Genomic DNA, 22,851 nt, shown 5'->3' on the forward strand with positions numbered 1-22,851 from the left:
CAAATGTAGCAAACTTACCCATCGATTTCAGCTGTTTCAACATAACACAGGCTATTTGGCTCCGAACTAGACAGCAAGAAGAGATCAGCCTAAGGAGAACCACAAATACGAATACCATTTGCGATACTTAAGCATTATTACTCTGGAGAATGAAGAGTGGATATCTTTAAAAGATAAACTCACCGGAACAAAGTCATCTTTCTTCAGGCAAACCACATCACCGACTTGGAGCTCTTTCCATTTTGCAACTGTAATGCTGTAAAAGAAATGGGTAAAGCATTTCCATTTTCATGGAGCCTTTCATGGCTTTGGGCCATCCCAAAATGCTTCCTCACCAAGGAAACACTTCTGAATTAGTCATTGTTGCAATATAAGCAGAGTTGGCAGCCAAGTTTCATGCGGTATTGCTCCCCCAAACAGCAATCAGAATAAATTCCCAGACTGCCTGTATTTAGTGATGTTGCCGGGTGCATTAATGTTGGCCTGAACATCAGGAGAACTCACTGAACTTCCTTCAAATGGTACCACGGGATCTTTTATGTTCATCCGAGGGGCCACGCAGGAATTCGGTCAAATAGCTGATCTGAAACAGCGCAATACACCGAGTGCTCCATTCCCAAGAGAGGGATTGCAACTTTGAACATCCAGGGCTGAGAGTGCTAACACGTAGCCATCGCGGAACGTTGTGCTGGTTTGACTGCTTACCTTTTCCCAACAAGAACGTCACATGGTCTGTTGTTGGTCTCTCTGTCACTCTTGTGACGTGCCTGGAAAACATTGAGCCAAAAGAGTGAGCAATTCTACCCCTTCCTGCCAGTGGGCATCTGACTTTACACAGTAAAATCATCACAAATTTAATCAAATGTAAATGATAAGTTCAAACAAAAATGTTGTATATGTTTGTTAAACGAATATTGACGCACATACACCTGCCAAGTTACAAATATAATTCATGTTGATTAAATAAACAGCATGTCTTATTTATCTCGAAGGTCCTCGTGCATTCCTAATGCGTTTCAGCAATTGTACAGCCAGTTTGCAAATGTAATTACATAGAATTTACAGTGCAGAAGGAGGCCATTCGGCCCATCGAGTCTGCACCGGCTCTTGGAAAGAGCACCCTACCCAAGGTCAACACCTCCCCCTATCCCAATAACCCAGTAACCCCACCCAACACTAAGCGCAATTGTGGACACTAAGGGCAATTTATCATGGCCAATCCACCTAACCTGCACATCTTTGGACTGTGGGAGGAAACCGGAGCACCCGGAGGAAACCCACGCACACACGGGGAGGATGTGCAGACTCCGCACAGACAGTGACCCAAACCGGAATCGAACCTGGGACCCTGGAGCTGTGAAGCCATTGTGCTATCCACAATGCTACCGTGCTGCCATTTGTAATTGTAGGCAGCACGCTATCCGTGACAAGCTAACATGCCTCACACAATGCAACAAGAATGATCTCACACCGAAAGGTAATAAGCAATGGGGGAAGATTGTAGAAGCTCAAGTTCCACCATCAATAAAGGAGAAAACTGAGGAGAGATCTCATTGTGCTGAATGAAAGTCGATATGGCATAACTAAAACACAGATTATTTCAATATGAATGAAAGCAGGACCAAAGGGATCTCACAATGAAGTAAGGTGGAGTGGGGTTACTGCCAACCACTAGCTGGGAATTAACTGCTCTCAGGAAAAGGGACCCCTCTGCCAACAGAAACCTCTGGTTTTATTCGGATCACAATTCTTTCCTGTTAATGTAATCCGCTGACACAATGGTCCAGTTGGCATCCTTGTGCACTTTAAATCCAATGTTCTACAGGATGAGAGGTCCAAGTATATTCTTTCTCCAGCAGGTTGGTTACAAGAATGTGGTACGCCCAAAATAATTTACATACCTCCGCATCATCCTCCTCCTTTGTGAAAACATCGCCAAAAAACAGCATTGTGGTATTGTCGCTGGAGTAGTAACCCAGACACCCAGCTAATGCTCCGGGGACAATGTTCAAATCCCATAATCCTACCACAGCAGCTGATGGAATTGGAATTCAGTTAATAAATCTAAAATTTAGGAACCAGTCTGAGGTGATACTATTATGGATTGTCATAAAAACCCGTCTGGTTCACGAAATGCTCCTTTTGAGAATGAAATCTCCAAGTCTCTGAACTGAAATGGCCTAGCAAGCCACTTACTTAGACATAGAACATAGAACAGTACAGCACAGAACAGGCCCTTCGGCCCTCAATGTTGTGCCGAGCCATGATCACCCTACTCAAACCCACGTATCCACCCTATACCCGTAACCCAACAACCCCCCCCCTTAACCTTACTTTTTTATTAGGACACTACGGGCAATTTAGCATGGCCAATCCACCTAACCCGCACATCTTTGGACTGTGGGAGGAAACCGGAGCACCCGGAGGAAACCCACGCACACAGGGGGAGGACGTGCAGACTCCACACAGACAGTGACCCAGCCGGGAATCGAACCTGGGACCCTGGAGCTGTGAAGCATTTATGCTAGCCACCATGCTACCCTGCTGCCCCTAGTTCAAGGGTAACTAGTTCAAGGGTTTTGCCAGTGATGCCCATAGCCTACTCCTTCCATGGCCTACTCCTTCCATAGCCTACTCCTTCCATAGCCTACTCCTTCCATGGCCTACTCCTTCCATAGCCTACCCCTGCCATAACCTACTCCTTCCATGGCCTACCCCTGCCATAACCTACTCCTTCCATAGCCTACCCCTGCCATGGCCTACTCCTGCCATAGCCTACCCCTGCCATAACCTACCCCTGCCATAGCCTACTCCTTCCACAGCCTACTCCTTCCACGGCCTACTCCTTCCACAGCCTACTCCTGCCATAGCCTACCCCTGCCATAACCTACCCCTGCCATAGCCTACCCCTGCCATAGCCTACCCCTGCCATAGCCTACCCCTGCCATAGCCTACCCCTGCCATAACCTACTCCTTCCATAGCCTACTCCTGCCATGGCCTACCCCTGCCGTAGCCTACTCCTTCCATAGCCTACTCCTTCCATGGCCTACTCCTTTCATAGCCTACCCCTGCCATAACCTACTCCTTCCATGGCCTACCCCTGCCATAACCTACTCCTTCCATAGCCTACCTCTGCCATGGCCTACTCCTGCCATAGCCTACCCCTGCCATAACCTACCCCTGCCATAACCTACCCCTGCCATAGCCTACTCCTTCCATGGCCTACTCCTTCCATGGCCTACCCCTGCCATGGCCTACCCCTGCCATAGCCTACTCCTGCCATAGCCTACTCCTGCCATAGCCTACTCCTGCCATAGCCTACCCCTGCCATGGCCTACCCCTGCCATGGCCTACCCCTGCCATGGCCTACTCCTGCCATAGCCTACTCCTGCCATAGCCTACTCCTGCCATAGCCTACTCCTGCCATAGCCTACTCCTGCCATAGCCTACTCCTGCCATAGCCTACTCCTGCCATAGCCTACTCCTGCCATAGCCTACTCCTGCCATAGCCTACTCCTGCCATAGCCTACCCCTGCCATAGCCTACCCCTGCCATAGCCTACCCCTGCCATAGCCTACTCCTGCCATAGCCTACTCCTGCCATAGCCTACTCCTGCCATAGCCTACTCCTGCCATAGCCTACTCCTGCCATGGCCTACCCCTGCCATAGCCTACTCCTGCCATGGCCTACCCCTGCCATAGCCTACTCCTGCCATAGCCTACTCCTGCCATGGCCTACCCCTGCCATAGCCTACTCCTGCCATAGCCTACTCCTGCCATGGCCTACCCCTGCCATAGCCTACTCCTGCCATAGCCTACTCCTGCCATAGCCTACTCCTACCGGGGGGGGGGGGGGGGGGGGGGAGGCCCACCGATCAGCAGGCCGGCCTCTCTGCCCCCCGACCTCCTTTCCTCTGCACTGGCTCCTGTAGCCATGTGCCATTTGGCCATTTGGCCTCAGGGCCGCCGCGGGGAAGAAGGCCACTGCTTATGCGCTAACTGCCGCTGGCCCAACTGCTGATGCGTTAGTTGGCGCCGGCTCAACTGCGCATGCGCGGACTCCGGTATGCAAGGTTCAGCAGTAGGGCACCGGAGGCCGCTCCAGCGCCGTCCTAGCCCCCTGTGGGCCGCAGAATGGGGTCTCGGAATGGACGCCGACGCCGGAGGAACACACTCCCGTTTTTACTCCGGCGACGGCAGTTAGCCGCCCGTTGGGAGAATCCCGCTCAAGTTTTGGCCAAGCGTTTTGACACCTTCCCTAACGTCTCCTTTGGCTCAGCATTCTGATCCCATGAAGGCCTTTAAGACATTTTACTACATTCACAGCGCTTTTCCGATGCAAATAATGATTGTTAGCTCATAACAAATGGAGAAGTACTCACAATATCATCATTGATATCCTTAACTGCTGTTATTCCCAGGACAAAAGTGAGAGGAATCATTGTTGTATACCAAGGTAAAGTAGCAATAGCGGGGACAGCCTAAACAATAGAAAAAACATTCACATGAGAAGGAAGGTATTTCCAAATCTGGCAACGGATCCGTAATAAACTATTTGGTTTTGTGTTCCAGTTTCTCTCTCATTCAATAGGAGTTATATGGAGCAACACCGAGATAGGAACCGAAAATTCTCCAGACGGGGTTTCCAGCCTTTCCCAATGACGGAAGCCCCCTCCCCCGCAGGTTCCCTGGCAGAAGAGAATGCGAACAACAGGAAACACTGTTGACAGCATTGGGGCCAGAAGATCCCGCCACCAGCCAATAGTGAGCCGCCTTCGCCACCAGGATACCGCGAGGGGGGGGGATGGGAAATCCTGCCCTCAGATTTCACAGATAACTCTAGTCTTCATTGCCAAATGTCTCGTGCTGTACAGGATGTACAGCAGAAAAAAAGTGATTTCTCCATCTATTCCTCAGTAAAAACTACAATTCCCCTTTGGTAAGCAAGTGGGCCACCGGGGTGAAGATACACCTTTGGAGGAGTGGTATTCTGCTTGTTGCGGCCAAAGAGTTGAAGTTGTGTTGTGAGTTGATGCTGGGCGCAAACTCAAAAACCCACGGGTTTAGAATCTCGGGTGACAAGATTGAAACCCTGTGAAGTGGGCTGTCGTCGAGGCCATCTCAGTTTGACCAACCTTTGGAGAGAATTCCAAGGTGAGGGCTTCGAAGGGGAGAAAGTGCAAACTCCGCACAGTCACCCGAGGCCCGGAATTGAACCTGGGACCATGGTGTTGGTGAGGCAGCAGTGCTAAACTGTGAAGAGACTTCACACAAGGATTGCAAATGCCTTGCTGTTCCCGCCATTTTCTTCTTGAAATGATACAAAAATACAACATATAAAAGAGGAGCAAGTCAAACAGTTCTTACCTGGAGAATGCAAATAAGCAAGTAATAGAAATTAGCAATTCGCTGGAATTGTTCAAACATGTTGCGAGGTAGAAATGTAATAACATTGTATTTAGAGGTCTTAATTTCATTGCCCTGGAAATGAACAGACATAATGACAATTGCAAAATGGGTGTAACAGAAATATGCATTTTCATAATCTATCACAATGATTGACTTAACCTTTGTTGAAGGTTGGCTGCCATTTTTGGTTTGATGCTGTGGAACCTTCTTTAAGTCAGATTAAGTAACTCTCCTATCGTGATTATACAGCTTTATAGGAATCTGCCTTTTTAACCTTTGCTTCTTTTCTATTTTTCCATGATGTGGAGATGCCGGCGTTGGACTGGGGTGAGCACAGTAAGAAGTCTTACAACACCAGGTTAAAGTCCAACAGGTTTGTTTCAAACACGAGCTTTCGGAGCACGGCTCCTTCTTCAGGTGAATGGAAAGGCTTGTTCCAGAAATGTTTATATAGACACAGTCAGAGATGCCCGGAATGCGAGCACCTGCAGGCAATCAAATCATCAAAGATGCAGAGAGAGAGGTAACTCCAGGTTAAAGAGGTGTGAATTGTCCCAAGCCAGTTCAGTCGGTAGGCCTCTGCAAGTCCAGGCTTGTTGGTGGGGGCCGAATGTAATGCGACATGAATCCCAGATCCCGGTTGAGTCCGCATTCATGCGTGCGGAACTTAGCTATAAGTTTTTGCTCAGCAATTTTGCGTTGTCGCGTCTCCCAGACGTCTGGGAGACGCGACAACGCAAAATTGCTGAGCAAAAACTTATAGCTAAGTTCCGCACGCATGAATGCGGACTCAACCGGGATCTGGGATTCATGTCGCATTACATTCGGCCCCCACCAACAAGCCTGGACTTGCAGAGGCCTACCGACTGAACTGGCTTGGGACAATTCACACCTCTTTAACCTGGAGTTACCTCTCTCTCTGCATCTTTGATGATTTGATTGCCTGCAGGTGCTCGCATTCCGGGGCATCTCTGACTGTGTCTATATAAACATTTCTGGAACAAGCCTTTCCATTCACCTGAAGAAGGAGCCGTGCTCCGAAAGCTCGTGTTTGAAACAAACCTGTTGGGCTTTAACCTGGTGTTGTAAGACTTCTTACTGTTTCTATTTTTCAGAATTGGTGAAAACGGCATTTAACACCCACTGCCAAACAATGTTAGAAAGTCAAATATGGAAAAAAAAACTTTAAAAATGGAGTTGACAACTCTCTCGGTCTCTCTGGACAGAATTTAATGCCTTCGCACATGGTTAGTTTGGCATAGAGGTGGGGCATTTAATCAGGCAGGTGGGACCCTACCTCTTTTTCCTCGATCAGAATCCAGGGATTCAGCATTGGTTGGGGGGGGGGGGGGGGGTTTCTGGCTAAGAGCCACGCCCTTGCTCTTGCTGCCAAACCCTTAAGTAGGCAACTAACGGGCAGCACGGTGGTGCAATGGTCAGGCATGGTAGCACGCTGGCGTAGTAGTTAGCACAGCTGCATCACAGCGGCGAGGACTTGGGTTCGATCTTGGTCCCGGGTCACTGACGGTGCGGAGTTTGCACATTTTCCCCGTGTCTGCGTGGGTCTCACCCCTACAACCTAAAAAGATGTGCAGGATAGTTGGATTGGCCACGCTAAATTGCCCCTTAATTGGAAAAAAATAATTGGGTACTCTAAATTATAAAAAGATGTTTAAAAAAAACAGTAGGCAACAGGCCCTCATCCTGTCACGGCTAGTATTAACCCAGTGGCAGACGAGAAACTTGCCACGCGCCAATCTAACAAGCTGAGAGGGTTCTCTCGTTCAAATGCACTCAGTTTCTGATTGAGGAAACCGGAGTCTAGAAGGGGGTGGGCCCTCTGGGGACACCCCCTTGCCCTTGCTGCCAAACCCCATGAACCCACCCCACCACTTCACTCCCCCGTGGCCTGGGATCCATTGACGATTCAAGGCCTCGGGTGGGTGTGGTATGTTGGCAGTAACCGCTGACCTTCCGTTGGCGCTGTCATTCAATGGAGCTGCCAGCCTCAGATCAGTCCACAGCTCCCGGTGAGCAGAACCTCTACCACCAGGGTCCTTGATCCTGTGCGGCACTTAATTTGTCTGGCCCCTCCTGAAAAGAGCTCTCACGATGGCGAAACCTCCAGCTCCTTATGTTAGTCCCCGTTGATGCCTGGAGGTGGCATGAAATGGATGAGCTGGAAACTCTTCCACAATCACACTAGTGTTTCCCTCCCACTGACCCAGCAGCTTAATTCACAGGAGGTTCCAGCAACTTATCACTCCCTTGTCCTGAAATCTCCAGACATTTAGGCCCTCATTGTGTCAGGAATTAAGTTTTAGTTAAGTTTCAGCTCCTCCAATTCTTCTGTGACATGTTGTAGGTTACAAGCAAGGAGGGTCAGAATATCAATCCCTATTCTGTTTGAAATTAGTCAATCACTGTTAGGCAGTTAGTGCTGCAGTTGTCCTTGAGATTAAGGCGAGCAGAAGAAAACAAAACAAAAGAGAAAATGCTGAAAAATCTCAGCAGGTCTGGCAACATCTGTAGGGAGAGGAAAGAGCTAACGTTTCGAGTCCAGATGACCCTTTGTCAAAGCTTTGTCACATTTCACCCCACCAGCCTCCATACGCAAAGCATAATCCTCCGCCATTTTCGGCAACTCCAGCGTGATGCCACCACCAAACACATCTTCCCTTCACTCCCTCTGTCAGCATTCCACAGAGACCGTTCCCTCCGAGACAATCTAGTCCACTCCTCCACCACACCCAACACCTCTCCCATCACCCATGGTACCTTCCCATGCAATTGCAGAAGGTGTAACACCTGCCCCTTTACCTCTTCCATGTTTCACATCCCAGGCCTAAAACACTCATTCCAGGTTAAGCAGCGTTTCACTTGCTCCTCTTTCAATCTGGTCTATTGCATTCACTGCTCCCAATGTGGTCTCCTCTATATCGGAGAGACCAAACGTAGACCGGGTGATCATTTTGCTGAGCACCTTTGGTCTGTGCGCATTCAGGACCCTGACCTTGCCGGTGCTTGCCATTTTAACATTAGATCCTGCTCCCATGCCCACATGTCTGTCCTTGGCCTGCTGCAATGTTCCAGTGAAGCTCAACGCAAACTGGAGGAACAACATCTCATCTTCCGGTTAGGAACGCTACAGCCTTCCGGTCTCAACATCGAATTCAACAACTTCAGATGATTAGCTCTAAACCCCACCTCGACCCATTTGTTTTCATCCCATTTCATTTTAACTGTCTTTTACCATTTCTTTCTTTCTCGTCTTTATTTATATAAATAACCCCCCCTATCTTATCCCCCTTTCTTTAACTTTTCTCCCCTTTGCTTCCCCCTTCCCCCCTACATCTGTCACAGTTTAAAAAAAAGAGCTTTGACAAAGGGTCATCTGGACTCGAAACGTTAGCTCTTTTCTCGCCCTAAGATGCTGCCAGACCTGCTGAGATTTTTCCACATTTTCTCTTTGGTTTCAGATTCCAGCATCCGCAGTAATTTGTTTTTATAGTAGGAAGCCAAATATACGTAACTACTCTCCCTGGGCTCAGCTGGGGCACCTGAGGCTTGTATGGTGCCTGACACACAGGGTTCTAGCTCAGAGTGACTGCTTGTACTCGAGAATGAAGAGTGACTGCTTGTACTCGAGAATGATTCGTGTCTGTGGAGCTGCAGCTCAGGTGTATGAGTGAGGTCATGAAAAACAGCTGTTGTGATTCTGCATTTTACACAGACACACTGCACGAGCTCAAATTGGTCAACGTTGCAGACACAGGTAATTCGGAGGTAATCTGTGTAAGCAATTTTGCAAAACAGAGTCACCTGAGGGATTTGTGCGGGTTGCTGATCATTTCCTGCTGGAAATATGAACCAGGTAAATTGCCCCATTATTTTTGTTTATCAGAATGCTAGATCCACAAATAGTGGATTGAAATTGAACTGAAAGCTGTAAACTCCATCACACTTCCAGGTAGTGCATTCCAGACCCGAAACATTCATTGTATGGAAATGTTTTTCCTCACATACAGTAAGATGCAATTTTAAATATCTGGAAAGATTCCATTTCAAAATACCTGGAAATCTAATTATTGAGAATATAGACAAGCGGTTTCCTTGGAACTACCCCCATATGATTGCTGGACGTGAAGCTGAAACCCACTTTACACAATTTAACCAGGAGTGACTCAGGAGAGGCTTCACTGCCACAATACGTGTGTTGAGCAATAAAGACTAACTGCCATGAAATACCAGATATGAGTTAATAAGTTTGGAAATAAAAGTGAATGAAGAGACTTACAGCATATTTCCTTTTCTTAAAGCAGAGGAAGAAAGGTTCTTTGATTTGAGTGTGGTATCTCCTGTTGTTCGCTTTGACTTCCCAGGTATGGTCTAGAAGGTAGAAAATCAACACGCATTCAGTTTATGGTTTATCTGCCGATTTCTCCCACTATCTGCTGCTTTCCCCGCATTCTTTTCTTTTTATATTTGATGTCCTTTTTCTGCACTGAGAAGGAACACAGTTGTGATGAATGGTTACTGTACCCTTAACACGATGTAGGTGATGCCCCTTTAAGACCGGGTTTGGAACCCTGGGATACTCCGCCCACCAGGGAGCCGTATATCAGGTGACGCCCAGTAGGTGACACTCAGTAAGCACACGTCTCGGTCTACTACACCACTGACTAGTTCTCTGCTTATTAAAGCCTTCATTTACCATTCTACACTCCCGTGTCGTTATTGAGGGTACTACAACAGTTTAATTTAAATCTTTCATTAGCCAGTAAATGCGATGCTTGTAAATACTGCTTGAATTCTGCTAATGACAGACTCCCACTGGTCTCTACTCTGCTCATTAGGGGGTCAGTTAGCTCAGTTGGCTGTTCAACTGCTTTGTGATGCGGGCGACGCCAACAACAAGGGTTCAATTCCCATACTGACTGAGGATGTTCATGAAGGCCCCGCTTTCTCCACCTTGCCCCAGGTGTGGTGACCCTCAGGTTCATCACCACCAGTCAGCTCTCCCCTCAAAAGGAAAAGCATCCGGTGGTCACCGAGGGCTATGGGAACTTTTCTTCACTTTACTTCCCCCTTTCACCCCTGACCCCCACACTGCTGTCTCCCCTCTCACCCCTGACCCCCACACTGCTGTCTCCCCGCTCACCCCTGACCCCCACACTGCTGTCGCCCCGCTCACCCCTGACCCCCACACTGCTGACCCCCCCGCTCACACTGACCCCCACACTGTTGACCCCCCGCTCACCTCAGACCCCCACACTGCTATACCCTGCTCACCCCTGACCCCCACTCTGCTGTCCCCTCGCTCACCCTGACCCCCACACTGCTGTACCCCTGCTCACCCCTGACACCCACACTGCTGTCCCCCTGCTCACCCCTGACCCCCACACTGCTGTCCTCCTGCTCACCCTGACCCCCACACCGCTGTCCCCTGCTCACCCCTGACCCCCACACTGCTGTCCCCCTGCTCACCCCTGACCCCCACACTGCTATACCCTGCTCACCCTGACCCCCACACTGCTGTCCCCCTGCTCACCCCTGACCCCCACTGCTGTCGCCCTGCTCACCCCTGACCCCCACACTGCTATACCCTGCTCACCCTGACCCCCACACCGCTGTCCCCCTGCTCCTGACCCCCACACTGCTGTCCTCCTTCCCACCCCTGATCCCACACTGCAGTCCCCGTTCACCCCTGACCCCCACACTGCTGTCCCCCTGCTCACCCCTGACCCCCACTGCTGTCGCCCTGCTCACCCCTGACCCCCACACTGCTGTCCTCCTGCTCACCCCTGACCCCCACACTGCTGTCCCCCTGCTCACCCCTGACCCCCACACTGATGTCTCCCTGCTCACCCCTGACCCCCACACTGCTGTCCTCCTGCTCACCCCTGACCCCCACACTGCTGTCCCCCTGCTCACCCCTGACCCCCACACTGCTGTCCCCCTGCTCACTCCTGATGCCCACTGATCAATTCCAACTCTCATTTCACCCCCCCCTTCTCAATAAGAATACGCACTATTCTGTCATTCATGGTATCACCAAATGAAACGCACAAGTAGGTAAACAAAGTAAATATAGCCACTAAAATGGAAAACATGGTAACGGTTGGTAACAAGGAATGAGGAGAATTTGTATTGATTTTTATGGCAATCGCAATTTCCATAGGAATACTTTCACTTTTTTTTAATATTTCTATTAGCATTTTCCATTATACATATTAAAACTTTGAGTCCAATATTTGACAGTTTGTGCAGTTCTTATGTACATACTGATGTTCTTGATGTTTCCCTCCCCCCTTTCGTTCTTACAGCACCGCCCCCCCCCCCCCCCCCCCCCCCCCGACGCCTCCTTGATATCCGCCTCTTTCATTCTGGGTATTGTGTAGCCTAGCTCCTATCCCCCCCCCCCCCCGCCGAACATATGGGTGTGGATGGCCGAGCCTCTCTGGCACCATTCACATTTATCTTCCATACTTTCACTTTTGTCACTGTGACCAGCACTATGGACAACCAATTGATTCAAAGAATGACAATGGAATCCACACCCTGCCTGTTATATAGATCCACAACCGCACAGGTACATTCAGAGGCTTCTTCAAGGAACTCAGTGTATGTAAAGTCCAACATGCTCCTTCCTCAGGTGAACGGCAGCATCTCCACATTATGTAGAGTAAGCCATCTAGGCTACAATTTCAAGCCTTTTATAATTTGTTTAAAACCAAGGTATAAGCAAAGGTTGGAAATTACCAGCAAACTCCCTGCTTCTTGCTATTGGCTGTCAGCGCGATGTCCCGACAAAGTCAATCGAAAGTTGATTGCTTCCTCGTCGTACCGCAGGAGGAACTTGTAGCGGGGTCGACCAGCAGGACCTGCTGATCTTGCCAGCAGGAAGGGCTGGAAAATCCCACTATTGAACACTGTCCCTCTCTCCGCAGTTGCTGTCGGACCTGATGAGTTTCTCCAGCACGTTTGTTTTTCATTATTTATCATTCATAAAATGGTTATCAACACCCTGCTGGTCCCTGAGGATGCATTTTTTAATTAACAGGCCGGCTATAATATTCTCTTTTGGTGATTACAGATGTGCATTAAGACACAGCACGGAATGGACCTCAGGATCAAACCTAGTGTGACCGAATCATGTTAAGTCACAGAAGAACATAAGAACTAAGAGCAGGAGTAGGCCATCTGGCCCCTCGAGCCTGCTCCGCCATTCAATATCATGGCGGATCTTTTTGTAGACTCAGCTACGCTTATCGGCCCACTCACCATAACCCTTATTCCTTTACCATCTACATTTTTTTTAGATCATAGAGTTTACACTGCAGAAGGAGGCCATTTGGCCCATTGAATCTGCACCGGCCCTTGGAAAGAGCACTCTACTTAAGCCCATACCTCCACCCTATCTCCGCAACCCAGTAACCCCACCTAACCTTTTGGACACTAAGGGGCAATTCAGCACGGCCAATCCACCTAACCTGCACTTCTTTAGACTGTGGGATGAAACCGGAGCACCCGGAGGAAACCCACGCAGACAGGGGGAGAATGTGCAATGTGCAAACTCCACACAGACAGTCACCCGACGCCGGAATTGAACCTGGGTCCCTGGAGTTGCGAGGCAGCAGTGCTAACCACTGTGCCACCGTAAAAACATCACCACCACAAGTAGGTCTTAGCATACTTCATTTAGAGTTAATTCTTTAGTGTTGGCAAAGATCTAGCTCATCCGTTCATCCCTTACTACATTCAGAATTACAATTTTCTTCTATTAACTTGGGCAGACAGAAATGCGAGCCAGTAGTATAACTACTGTACCACTGGTTAGGTGGTTGTTTTTGGCCAGCTCGGACGAAATGGGCTGAAGGGCCTTTTCTGTGCTGTATGATTCTATGATTCTACTCGAAGCTGGGAGTACTCTAAAACTCACACTGTTGAAGTGCAACATGCTTCGGTGAAATACAAACTGCCTGTAAAGTATTAAATGGAAAGGGCTTTGTGTGCTTTCTAAACCACTGTGAATACTTAAACCTGATACATTGGATTAACTGCCCAGTAAATTAGTGTTACGCTGTGCCAGCTCCAGTACTTGATATCTATGCTCTGGCTGTATGTTGAGAACTAAAATTAAACAGGCAGAATAGAGCCTTATTTTAAAATGTTGCTGTAATTCAGACCACTTTCAGTCCAGTACAAAAGATGCAGAAAATGAATGGTATGACCTATAACTGCACAACAATTCATCCGCGAATGTGTCCAGTGAAGAGCCAGGAAAGCAGTTCAGAGAACAGTTCAAGTGACTGCACGAAACAAGCCAGCATTCAAACCAAGGGATTCATCCTGAGCTATTATATCGTCAACCAATTTACAAAGCTCTATGGCAACACGTACCATGCAGATGCCTAATTAACCCGGCTACGACCTGTTGTTATTATTAATATATTTTAAATTGTTCCTGTTCACCCATGGGAATAAATATTGCATTAAACCTGCGAGAAAGTAAGCCATGGTGTAGTACCTCCACTAGCTGACCAGCCATATAGACCAGAATTCTCTGGTCCTGGCGGGAATCATCACAATCAGGGCAGGAAAATTTGCAGAGCCACAAGTTGCGATTTAGCGACCGACCGTGCTAGCCACAGACACCAATCCGGTAATGGCCTAGCGAGAGGCCAAAAACGAGATTTGCGACATCGAGATTTCCATATGCAATCTTCCCAGTCCTCATATGATGATGTAATCAGGTTCACACCCAGGAAGGGCAAGAGTCTGATTAGCATAGATTAGAATATATTTTAATATCACTAGCAGGCCTAACACCGCTATTTCCGCTCTGTCCGTCATGTCCCGCCCAGCCAGCGTGACATCACGTCCGCGCGAATCACTACGGGGTTTTCAAAGGCGAAAACCAGTCGCGATGATCATGCTGGGGAGTGGTGTGGCATTGCCGGCGCATGCCTCTGGGGAGCCACATTGGGTGGGTTCCCCTCATGTGTGGTGGTTGAGGTGGCGATGCCCGTGAGGGGAGGGGAATGCCCTGATGCCTGTGTGGGGGTGTTGCCCCGATGTTTGCATGGTGTGGGGGAGGAAAGGGAGCTCCGATGCAAGTTCATTTTTCTTTTTCAGAGATTCAGAATCAGGAGAGACACACGTAGGGTTTCAGTCAGACCCTGGCTCTCTGAAAAAATGGGGGTAAATTCCACCCCAAGTCCTTCTGCCCCTGCACCACTTTAGAATTTTTCCCTTTGTTTTGCATTGCCACTTGACATTCTCTCTATCAAAATGAATCACTTCACACTTTGCGACATAAATTTCATTTGCCACTTGTCCACTCATTCCACCAAGCTGCTTTTGGCCATTTCCATTCTCATTTCTTTCAGTATCCTTGGGTTGCACCTCATGCAGCTCTGGTGCCTTATCAATAATACCAACCTATCTAATACCAGCTCCTTATCAATTTTAAATCCTTTAAGCCTGAACCACCTCTTTTTCCACCATGATTTGGGTCGCACCTACTTCCTTGGTATTCATTCAAACCTCAATTTGCCCCAGGCTCCATAGGTAAATCCCTTTTTTTGATCCCTATTTGGCCCCACTCTGCCCCTTACCACCTTTGTACTACTTCTTACATACCTGCAGAAGACTTTTGGATTCCCCTTCATGTTAGCTGCCAGTCTCGTCTCACGCTCTCCCTTGGCTTGTCTTATTTGTTTTTTCAATCCCCCTCTGAACATCCTATAATATGTGGCCTTTTTCTCAATTCTATTGACCATCTGACATATGTCATAAGCGTACTTTTTCTGCTTCATCTTTTGTTTTCCACAGTTGGGGGTGTACTGAGCTTTTACTTTATGCCACCTCAACAAATTGAGACCAGAGGTGCATTGAATGGGTTCCGGTGGCTATAAACCTGCAACCCACTACTCTGTACTCCAGCACTAGATGGGAGCACACAGGACCATGAATGCAGTGCCATGAATGCAGTGCTGAGTATAGAACATCGATGTACAAATATCTTACCCTTTGTTAGTTGACACGTCTCGAAAGTATTTGAGTTTGAAGATTCAGAAGTGCTCATTATGGAAACTGCTGTCAAAAAATAAAACTGACTGCTTAATAAACTCAAGCTCAAAAGTGAACAGGCGGAGCAAATCAAAAATTACTAATAAAAAAAATGTATGATGTCGGACCAAATTGCAGAAAGAAATTCTTCATACCTGCTACCCTGAAAGGGTTAATCTCGGGCTCACCTCAGCCACCTAAAATGTAAAAAGAAGAGACAAAAATGAACACATGCAGAACATTGTTTTGATCACAGAAACATTGTTGGCTAGTCTACTGTTTCATTTCGGATGTCTCAGGACACTTCTGATATAGCTCTCCTCAATGTTTGAAGCAGATTCATGGAGAAATTGAGAGTCCAACAAGAATTTCCATTTGGGAACTGGATCTATGGCAGCTTATAACCTTAGGTACTTTTGAAAAAAAAAATGGAAGCAGTTCAAGCTGTTATTTTACATTACCACAAACATCAAGTCATTTAAAATGATTTTAGGTATCTTAGTTTACTTCTAATTGCATATAAGTGGGAATAGTAAAGGATATGTAACCGATTAAAGGACCTTCGTCCAAGTCGTCAGTCCAGTCCCATGTACTTTTACCAGTATGTTGCTTAATAATCACCTCAGCTGTATTTACAAGACAGCTCCGCAAGTGCATTAAAAAGCAGCTTAATATTATTCTTAAAAACACTTAGAACATATACAGGCCTGAATCTACCCTCTGCAATCTCCTCTAGCCCGAAGGCCAAGCTTAGACGGCTTCTAGTTTCTTTATGCTAAACCCTTGCCCTGTAACTCAGACACATCAGCGACCAGGCCCATAATGCCGACATACAGCAGTGAAAGGAGAAATGCTTTTTTTGTTTTAAACTCATTATTAAAAATGACCTAGTAAGGAACATGATCAAGGCTGTTGTGCATCCTAGCTCTGGAACAAAATGTAAAACACTCAACCCACAATTCATGATGTTATTCAAATACCTCAAGTGAGAGACAGGTTTTCAATGATTGGCTCTGCATAATTGTACAAAGTAACAAGGCTATTACGACATTGACTTCAGTGGAATGTGCAGAATGGTGAAATTTGAGTTATTGGAATTATATGACTTTAATGACCAAGGAGGCCAGCGGTAGGAATCACAGAGATTTATTTTAACTGGACGTAAAGTCTGCCCACAGCAGTAAATATGTACACGTCTCAGTCCCCGTTGGGACAACCAACATGCCGGTCCCTGCTCAGGCCGGCTTTTATGCTCGTTTTACAAGCCCCCGCTGAGTGGGCCTCTGAGTGTACTCCACGGTTATCATTGCCCCCTCGTGGGAGTTATGACAATGGCCAGACTTAAATTTTTACATTTAACCCTCCCCAATGTATTTGACAGTTATCTAGAATGACATAATTTTATTATGTAGAATAATATTCTAGCAGCGCAGAAATAAGCAATTTGGTTGAACAACTTCAAGCTGACATTTATGCTCCACTCAAAGCTCCTCACACCTCAGCATCACCCCCTCAATTGCCTCCTTTTCATGCAAAGCTTCCCTTAAATTATAATAATCTTTATTGTTGTCACAAGTAGGCTACATTAACACTGCAATGAAGTTACTGTGAAAATCCCCTAGTCGCCACACTCCGGTGCCTGTTTGGGTGCAATGAGGAAGAATTCGGAATGTCCAATTCCCCTAACAAGCATGTTATTCAGTACTTGTGGGAGGAAACCGGAGCACCCGGAGGAAATCCATGCAGACACGGGGAGAACATGCAGACTCCGCACAGACAGTGACCCAAGCGGCTATCGAACACTTGGCGCAGTAAAGCAACAGTGAAGCAACCACTGTGCTACCGTGCATAAATGCTCTGTACTATGCAAGCACAATTGCTTGGTGACCAAATTTGCAATATTAATGGATTGGCATTTTCAAATCAATAGATTCAAATCATTGATAGGGGCTGATATGGCACACGGCTAAATCGCTGGCTTTGAAAGCAAACCAGGGCAGGCCAGCAGCACGGTTCAATTCCCATACCAGCCTCCCCGAACAGGCGCCGGAATGTGGCGACTAGGGGCTTTTCACAGTAACTTAATTTGAAGCCTACTTGTGACAATAAGCGATTTTCATTTCATTTTCATCATTGAGGCTGCCACTACCTGATTTTGGAAGAACCATTTCTGTCACCACCTGGAAGGGACAATTGTGGGTGTCTTAAGGATGCAGCTGAACTAAAGCAGTTAGTCGGCTTCTGTAACCAAATGAAAAGGTATAGCACCTCTCGCTGTAATTCATGTCAAATCATAGAATTTACAGCATCACTGCGCTTGGTCGCTGAAAGATTTCTCTACTCAGTCCATTCCACATAACTTTTTAAGTTCCTCCTTTTTAAATATTTATCCTCTTCCCATTAAAAACCATTACGGATTCTGATTCCACATTAGTTTCTGATAGGGCATTCCTTATCCAAAAATGCAAGTTCCTCCCAACCTCGCCCTTTTCACTTATGGTGAAACCTTAAACTCGTACATCTGCAGTGAGCAACGTCCCAACCACTGCCAACTTACCTGGGATGGATACAAGCAAGAAATAGAGAAGCAGGACAGAAGGAATTTAAAACAAAAGGAGGGCTTTGGATATGTCTTTAAAATATTATTTTATGTCTTATTCATTCAAAATACAAAATCTGGTTTCTCTCGTCTTCTCCCCTCAACAAATTGACTTGGTGTGGGAAATTCCTCGACAAGGTCATCTTTGGCTGTACCCACATCCAGGCTGGCAGATGGGGTCTGCTTGGAGCATTGGCATCCTGGTCTGCCACTGAGGGCTCACCTCCAGGCAGCTGAACTGCTCCACGTCACGGCAGGAAACTTGAACCAAAATCCAAGTTGGCCTGCTTTCAGTACACTAAGCCAGGGGCGAATAAGCACAATTGGCTGAGCACCTCATGGAGGTGGGTTATTGCCTTGCTAGCACCAAACCCATCCCAGCACAAATGGCCAGCATGGAGAAACAGGTCAGGAAACTGGCACGCTGACCAGAAGTGGGTGTTGACAGCCCTGTCCACCTCCGTTCCTGGATCACTATGCGTCCTTCTGGCCCTGGTATGTGTGAACTTACCAAAGTCTCAGGAAGAGCAGCAAACATGCCTGCAGCTAATTACACATCCAAGTGTCAGGCTTTAAAATATGACAGTTAAGTTCACTCCTTGCTGCATTCCAAAACTCTCCAAGTTTTACACGTCTTTGACTTTTGAGGTAAAATATGAGGAAGCACCTTCTCCAATATATTTTGCCATTTTGCAAGATCAACGTTTCAAAAATATCTTGGTTACAAGACGCCTCTGAGCCTCTCTGCCGGGTGAATTCCAAGAAGGATACTAATCCAAGAAACCAGAGTGCCATTGTGTTAACTAGGCAGAGAAATCACATCAGTAAAGCAACAGAATAAATAACAGGACAAAACAGGCTACGCATTAATGGCGCAGAGTAAATGTCACGCTAATGGTATGCTCTGCAAATGTTACGGCCTAGAAATTGGTATGCATTGTTTTAGTCTTTCAGGTGGTAAATGGGTGCAAAGCCTACAAATTAGCAGTGGGATATTGCCGCTCAGATGTTTCCTTTTTTTAAAATTTCGAGTACCCAATTCATTTTTTCCAATTCAGGGGCAATTTAGCATGGCCAATCAACCTAGCTTGCACATTTTTGGGTTGTGGGGGCAAAACCCACGCAAACACGGGGAGAATGTGCAAACCCCACACGGACAGTGACCCAGAGCCGGGATCGAACCAGGGACCTCAGCGCCGTGAGGCCGCAGTGCTAACCCACTGCACCAACGTGCTGCCCTGGTCACCCAGATCTTTCCTGACCATCACACTGTCAAATTTGTGAGGTATTTTTTTTAGGCCTCCCAGGTGGTCACTTTAGACCTTGAGGCCCTTGAATATGTGGATTTGAGGCCAAATATCTGGGGCTGGACTCTCTGTTTTTGGGACTATGTCCCTACGCTGTCTTAAAAACTGGTAAGAAGTCTTACAACACCAGGTTAAAGTCCAACAGGTTTGTTGTAAGACTTCTTACTGTGCTCACCCCAGTCCAACGCCGGCATCTCCACATCTTAAAAACTGGTGCCTTTCACGACAGAAAAACTGGCGTGAAAGGACCACATATTCACATCCCTACAGGGGGTTAGAAGGGACCCGTCGTGAATCTAGCAGTTTTTGCTGCAGATACGGGCCCCCGCACTTCCAGGTCAGAGCCTGTCCTGATTCTGTGTGCAGAACTGGATTCTCCGCCCCGACGCCAGTCGCGATTTCGGCATCGGGATGCGGAGAATCCAGCCCCTGTTAAATGACTTGTTTGTTAAATTGGTCACTCATTTCTTTTAGGAGACACAGCAATCACCTACGAAAGCTAAGTCTTAGAAATTGGAAATCAAAATTTTTCTACGAAACCAGAAGAAACAAAATTGTTCCCTGACTCCATGATTATTCCACTGTGGTCTGCTCTGACCCCACCCCCTAGCCCTTTAGAACAATAAAAATCACTGATATAGTAATTCATGACTCCTGTATATTAAAGATTTGTAGTTTGTAAAACAGATGTTTTCTTTCAAAATATTTGGGGAAATTACCTTTAGAGAGAAATTTAAACATGTTTTTTGCTTGCGATTGATGGGAATTTCAGATGGCAATGTTTCATGGAAACTCTTGACTTCCATATGTGAAGGATACCCATTTGAAAGCAATGTTAGGTGCCTTGGGCGTGCAGATCAGGGTGCTAAGGGGAGAAATAAAGAAAGGACTGGTATTTGGGTAGTTCCTTCCACATTCTCGTCATAACCCAAAGTTGTTAAGAACCACTTGACGTGTAGTTGCTGGTGTACGACAGGCAAATGTTGCTGCCATAAGACCATAACACACAGGAGCAGAATTAGGTCAATCGGCCAATTGAGTCCGCTCTGCCATTCAATCATGGCTGATATGTTTCTCATCCCCATTCTCCTGCCTGCTCTGCATGCAGCAGGGTTCCACAAACAGCAATGAAATGAGGCCAGATAATTTGTTTATATGACACTGACTGATGGATAACCTTTGGCTAAGAAGTTGGGAACATAATCCTGTTCTTTTTTGATTTACATCCACCCAATAGAACGAATCGGGGATTTGGTTTAACATCTCATCTGCCGGCCCTCAGGACTTAGGTGGTTTTATCTCCACAGGGAGAGCAAGTGTCCACGGTATCTGTTAAAGAGAATAGATTGTCAGTCGCTTGGTTTTGAGACCCCGGGCGAGATTCTCTGGTCTCCCCATGGCTTGTTCATCGGCGGCGAGAGGGAAGCCACCATTGGCTGGTGGTGGGATCTTCTGGTCCCGCCTCTGTCAATGGGATTTCCAATTGAATCCACCCACTCCACCAGGAAATCCGCGTGGGCAGCTAGTAGATTTTGCCCCATTAATCATGGTACTGGGTACTTTGCAGTGTAAACATCTGGCTGACCAAAAGCTTAAATGTTTTGAACATAGAACATACAGATGGAGGCCATTCGGCCCATCAAGTCTGCACTGACCCACTTTAGCCCTCTTCCACCCTATCCCCGTAACCCAAAATCCCTCCTAATCTTTTGGACACTAAGGCCAATTTTGTATGGCCAAACCACCTATAACCCCTCCTAACCTTTTGGACACTAAGGGCAGTTTAGCATGGCCAATCCACCTAACCTGCACGTCTTTGGACTGTGGGAGGAAACCAGAGCACCCGGAGGAAACCCACGCAGACACGGGGAGAACGTGCAGACTCTGCACAGACAGTGATCCAGCGGGGAACCGAACCTGGGACCCTGGCGCTGTGAGGCCACAGTGCTAACCACTTGTGCTACCGTGCTGCCCTTTTTTAGTTTGGAAACTAAAAACTGGGTGGAGGTGTGTTCAGTGTAATTTCGGAGAAATCAAATAGACATTGCAGCGTAGATTATAGAACATAGAACATAGAACAGTACAGCACAGAACAGGCCCTTCGGCCCTCAATGTTGTGCCGAGCCATGATCACCCTACTCAAACCCACGTATCCACCCTATACCCGTAACCCAACAACCCCCCCCTTAACCTTACTTTTTTATTAGGGCACTACGGGCAATTTAGCATGGCCAATCCACCTAACCCGCACATCTTTGGACTGTGGGAGGAAACCGGAGCACCCGGAGGAAACCCACGCACACAGGGGGAGGACGTGCAGACTCCACACAGACAGTGACCCAGCCGGGAATCGAACCTGGGACCCTGGAGCTGTGAAGCATTTATGCTAACCACCATGCTACCCTGCTGCCCCTGATTATGATTATTGATTATGACAAGCGCCACAACAGTCAGAGATTTATCTGGATTTGCAGATGCTCAAAGTCGAGTAGTCCAGTGCTCCCTCACCCATCTTCCACAAACACGTATTCGGTTTTAAATGGCTTTCGCTCCTATCTTCCAAATTGGATGAGCGCATATGTTATTCAGAGGGCAATATGGAAAAAGACGAACGGAAATAACAGGACATCAGCAATTCACTCACAAGGGACACATTACTAAACGCAGAACACAACAGCAGTGAATAAATAATAAAATTGGTTTCACCTCTCAGGTGTTCTCTGCTGCGGAATCCCTCACCCTTGCTGCTCCGGAATCCCTCACCCTTGCTGCTCCGGAATCCCTCACCCTTGCTGCTCCGGAATCCCTCACCATTGCTGCTGCGGAATCCCTCACCATTGCTGCTGCGGAATCCCTCACCCTTGCTGCTCCGGAATCTCTTGCCTTTGCTGCTGCGGAATCCCTCACCATTGCTGCTGTGGAATCCCTCACCCGTGTTGCTGCAAGGCTTCTCCCACTGCTTTTGGTTTTCCCTCTGGTTGACATATCGTACGTGTGCACTGGCAGCAGAAGGAATGTTCCAGCAAGTGACTTGCTGCTTGTGGCACACTATTATTTAATTGGCCAGCTGAGCTCTTGGGAATAGTTGAAGAAGAAAATGCATGCTTTGCATGGGTGATGAGAGTTCTCGATGACAACACTAAAACTGAAAGTGGTTGTTGTTGACTCGGCCTGGAAAATCATGCTCTTCCGGGTAATAGCTAAAAATGGTGACCTATTGCAGATCTACCCTGAGCAAACCCTTAAGATATTATGCATTAAAACTCATGGTGGGAGATTTAGCGGGGGTGAGGGATAGATTGGGGGGGGGGGTGGGGGGGTCGGAGGTTTCAAGGTGGGGGGGGGGGGGGGTCGCGGCTGGCATGAATGGTCCTGCCGTCTGCTGCCTTGGGTTGTTTCAAAGTTCTTAAGAGGACTGTGTCAGTCTGATCTCTGTGGCATGGGTGTAAAGAGTCGCAGCGG

At 47.5% G+C, this 22,851-nt stretch overlaps 1 protein-coding gene across 1 annotated transcript in view; it reads right to left on the reverse strand.

Moving 5' to 3' along the window:
- LOC119953191 (phospholipid-transporting ATPase IC-like) overlaps positions 1-22,851 on the reverse strand; it is a 139,781-nt gene that overhangs the window by 99,509 nt on the left and 17,421 nt on the right. The window contains exons 3-10 of the mRNA XM_038777182.1: positions 15,639-15,680; positions 15,442-15,510; positions 9,707-9,798; positions 5,368-5,481; positions 4,383-4,481; positions 706-767; positions 184-256; positions 19-89 (exon numbers count right to left, since the gene is read on the reverse strand). Coding sequence (XP_038633110.1) covers positions 19-89; positions 184-256; positions 706-767; positions 4,383-4,481; positions 5,368-5,481; positions 9,707-9,798; positions 15,442-15,499 — 569 coding nt within the window. The 5' untranslated portion in view covers positions 15,500-15,510; positions 15,639-15,680. The remainder of the gene's footprint in view (positions 1-18; positions 90-183; positions 257-705; positions 768-4,382; positions 4,482-5,367; positions 5,482-9,706; positions 9,799-15,441; positions 15,511-15,638; positions 15,681-22,851) is intronic.

The sequence above is a fragment of the Scyliorhinus canicula genome, chromosome 18, assembly GCF_902713615.1.
Source record: "Scyliorhinus canicula chromosome 18, sScyCan1.1, whole genome shotgun sequence".
Taxonomy (NCBI): Eukaryota; Metazoa; Chordata; class Chondrichthyes; order Carcharhiniformes; family Scyliorhinidae; genus Scyliorhinus; species Scyliorhinus canicula.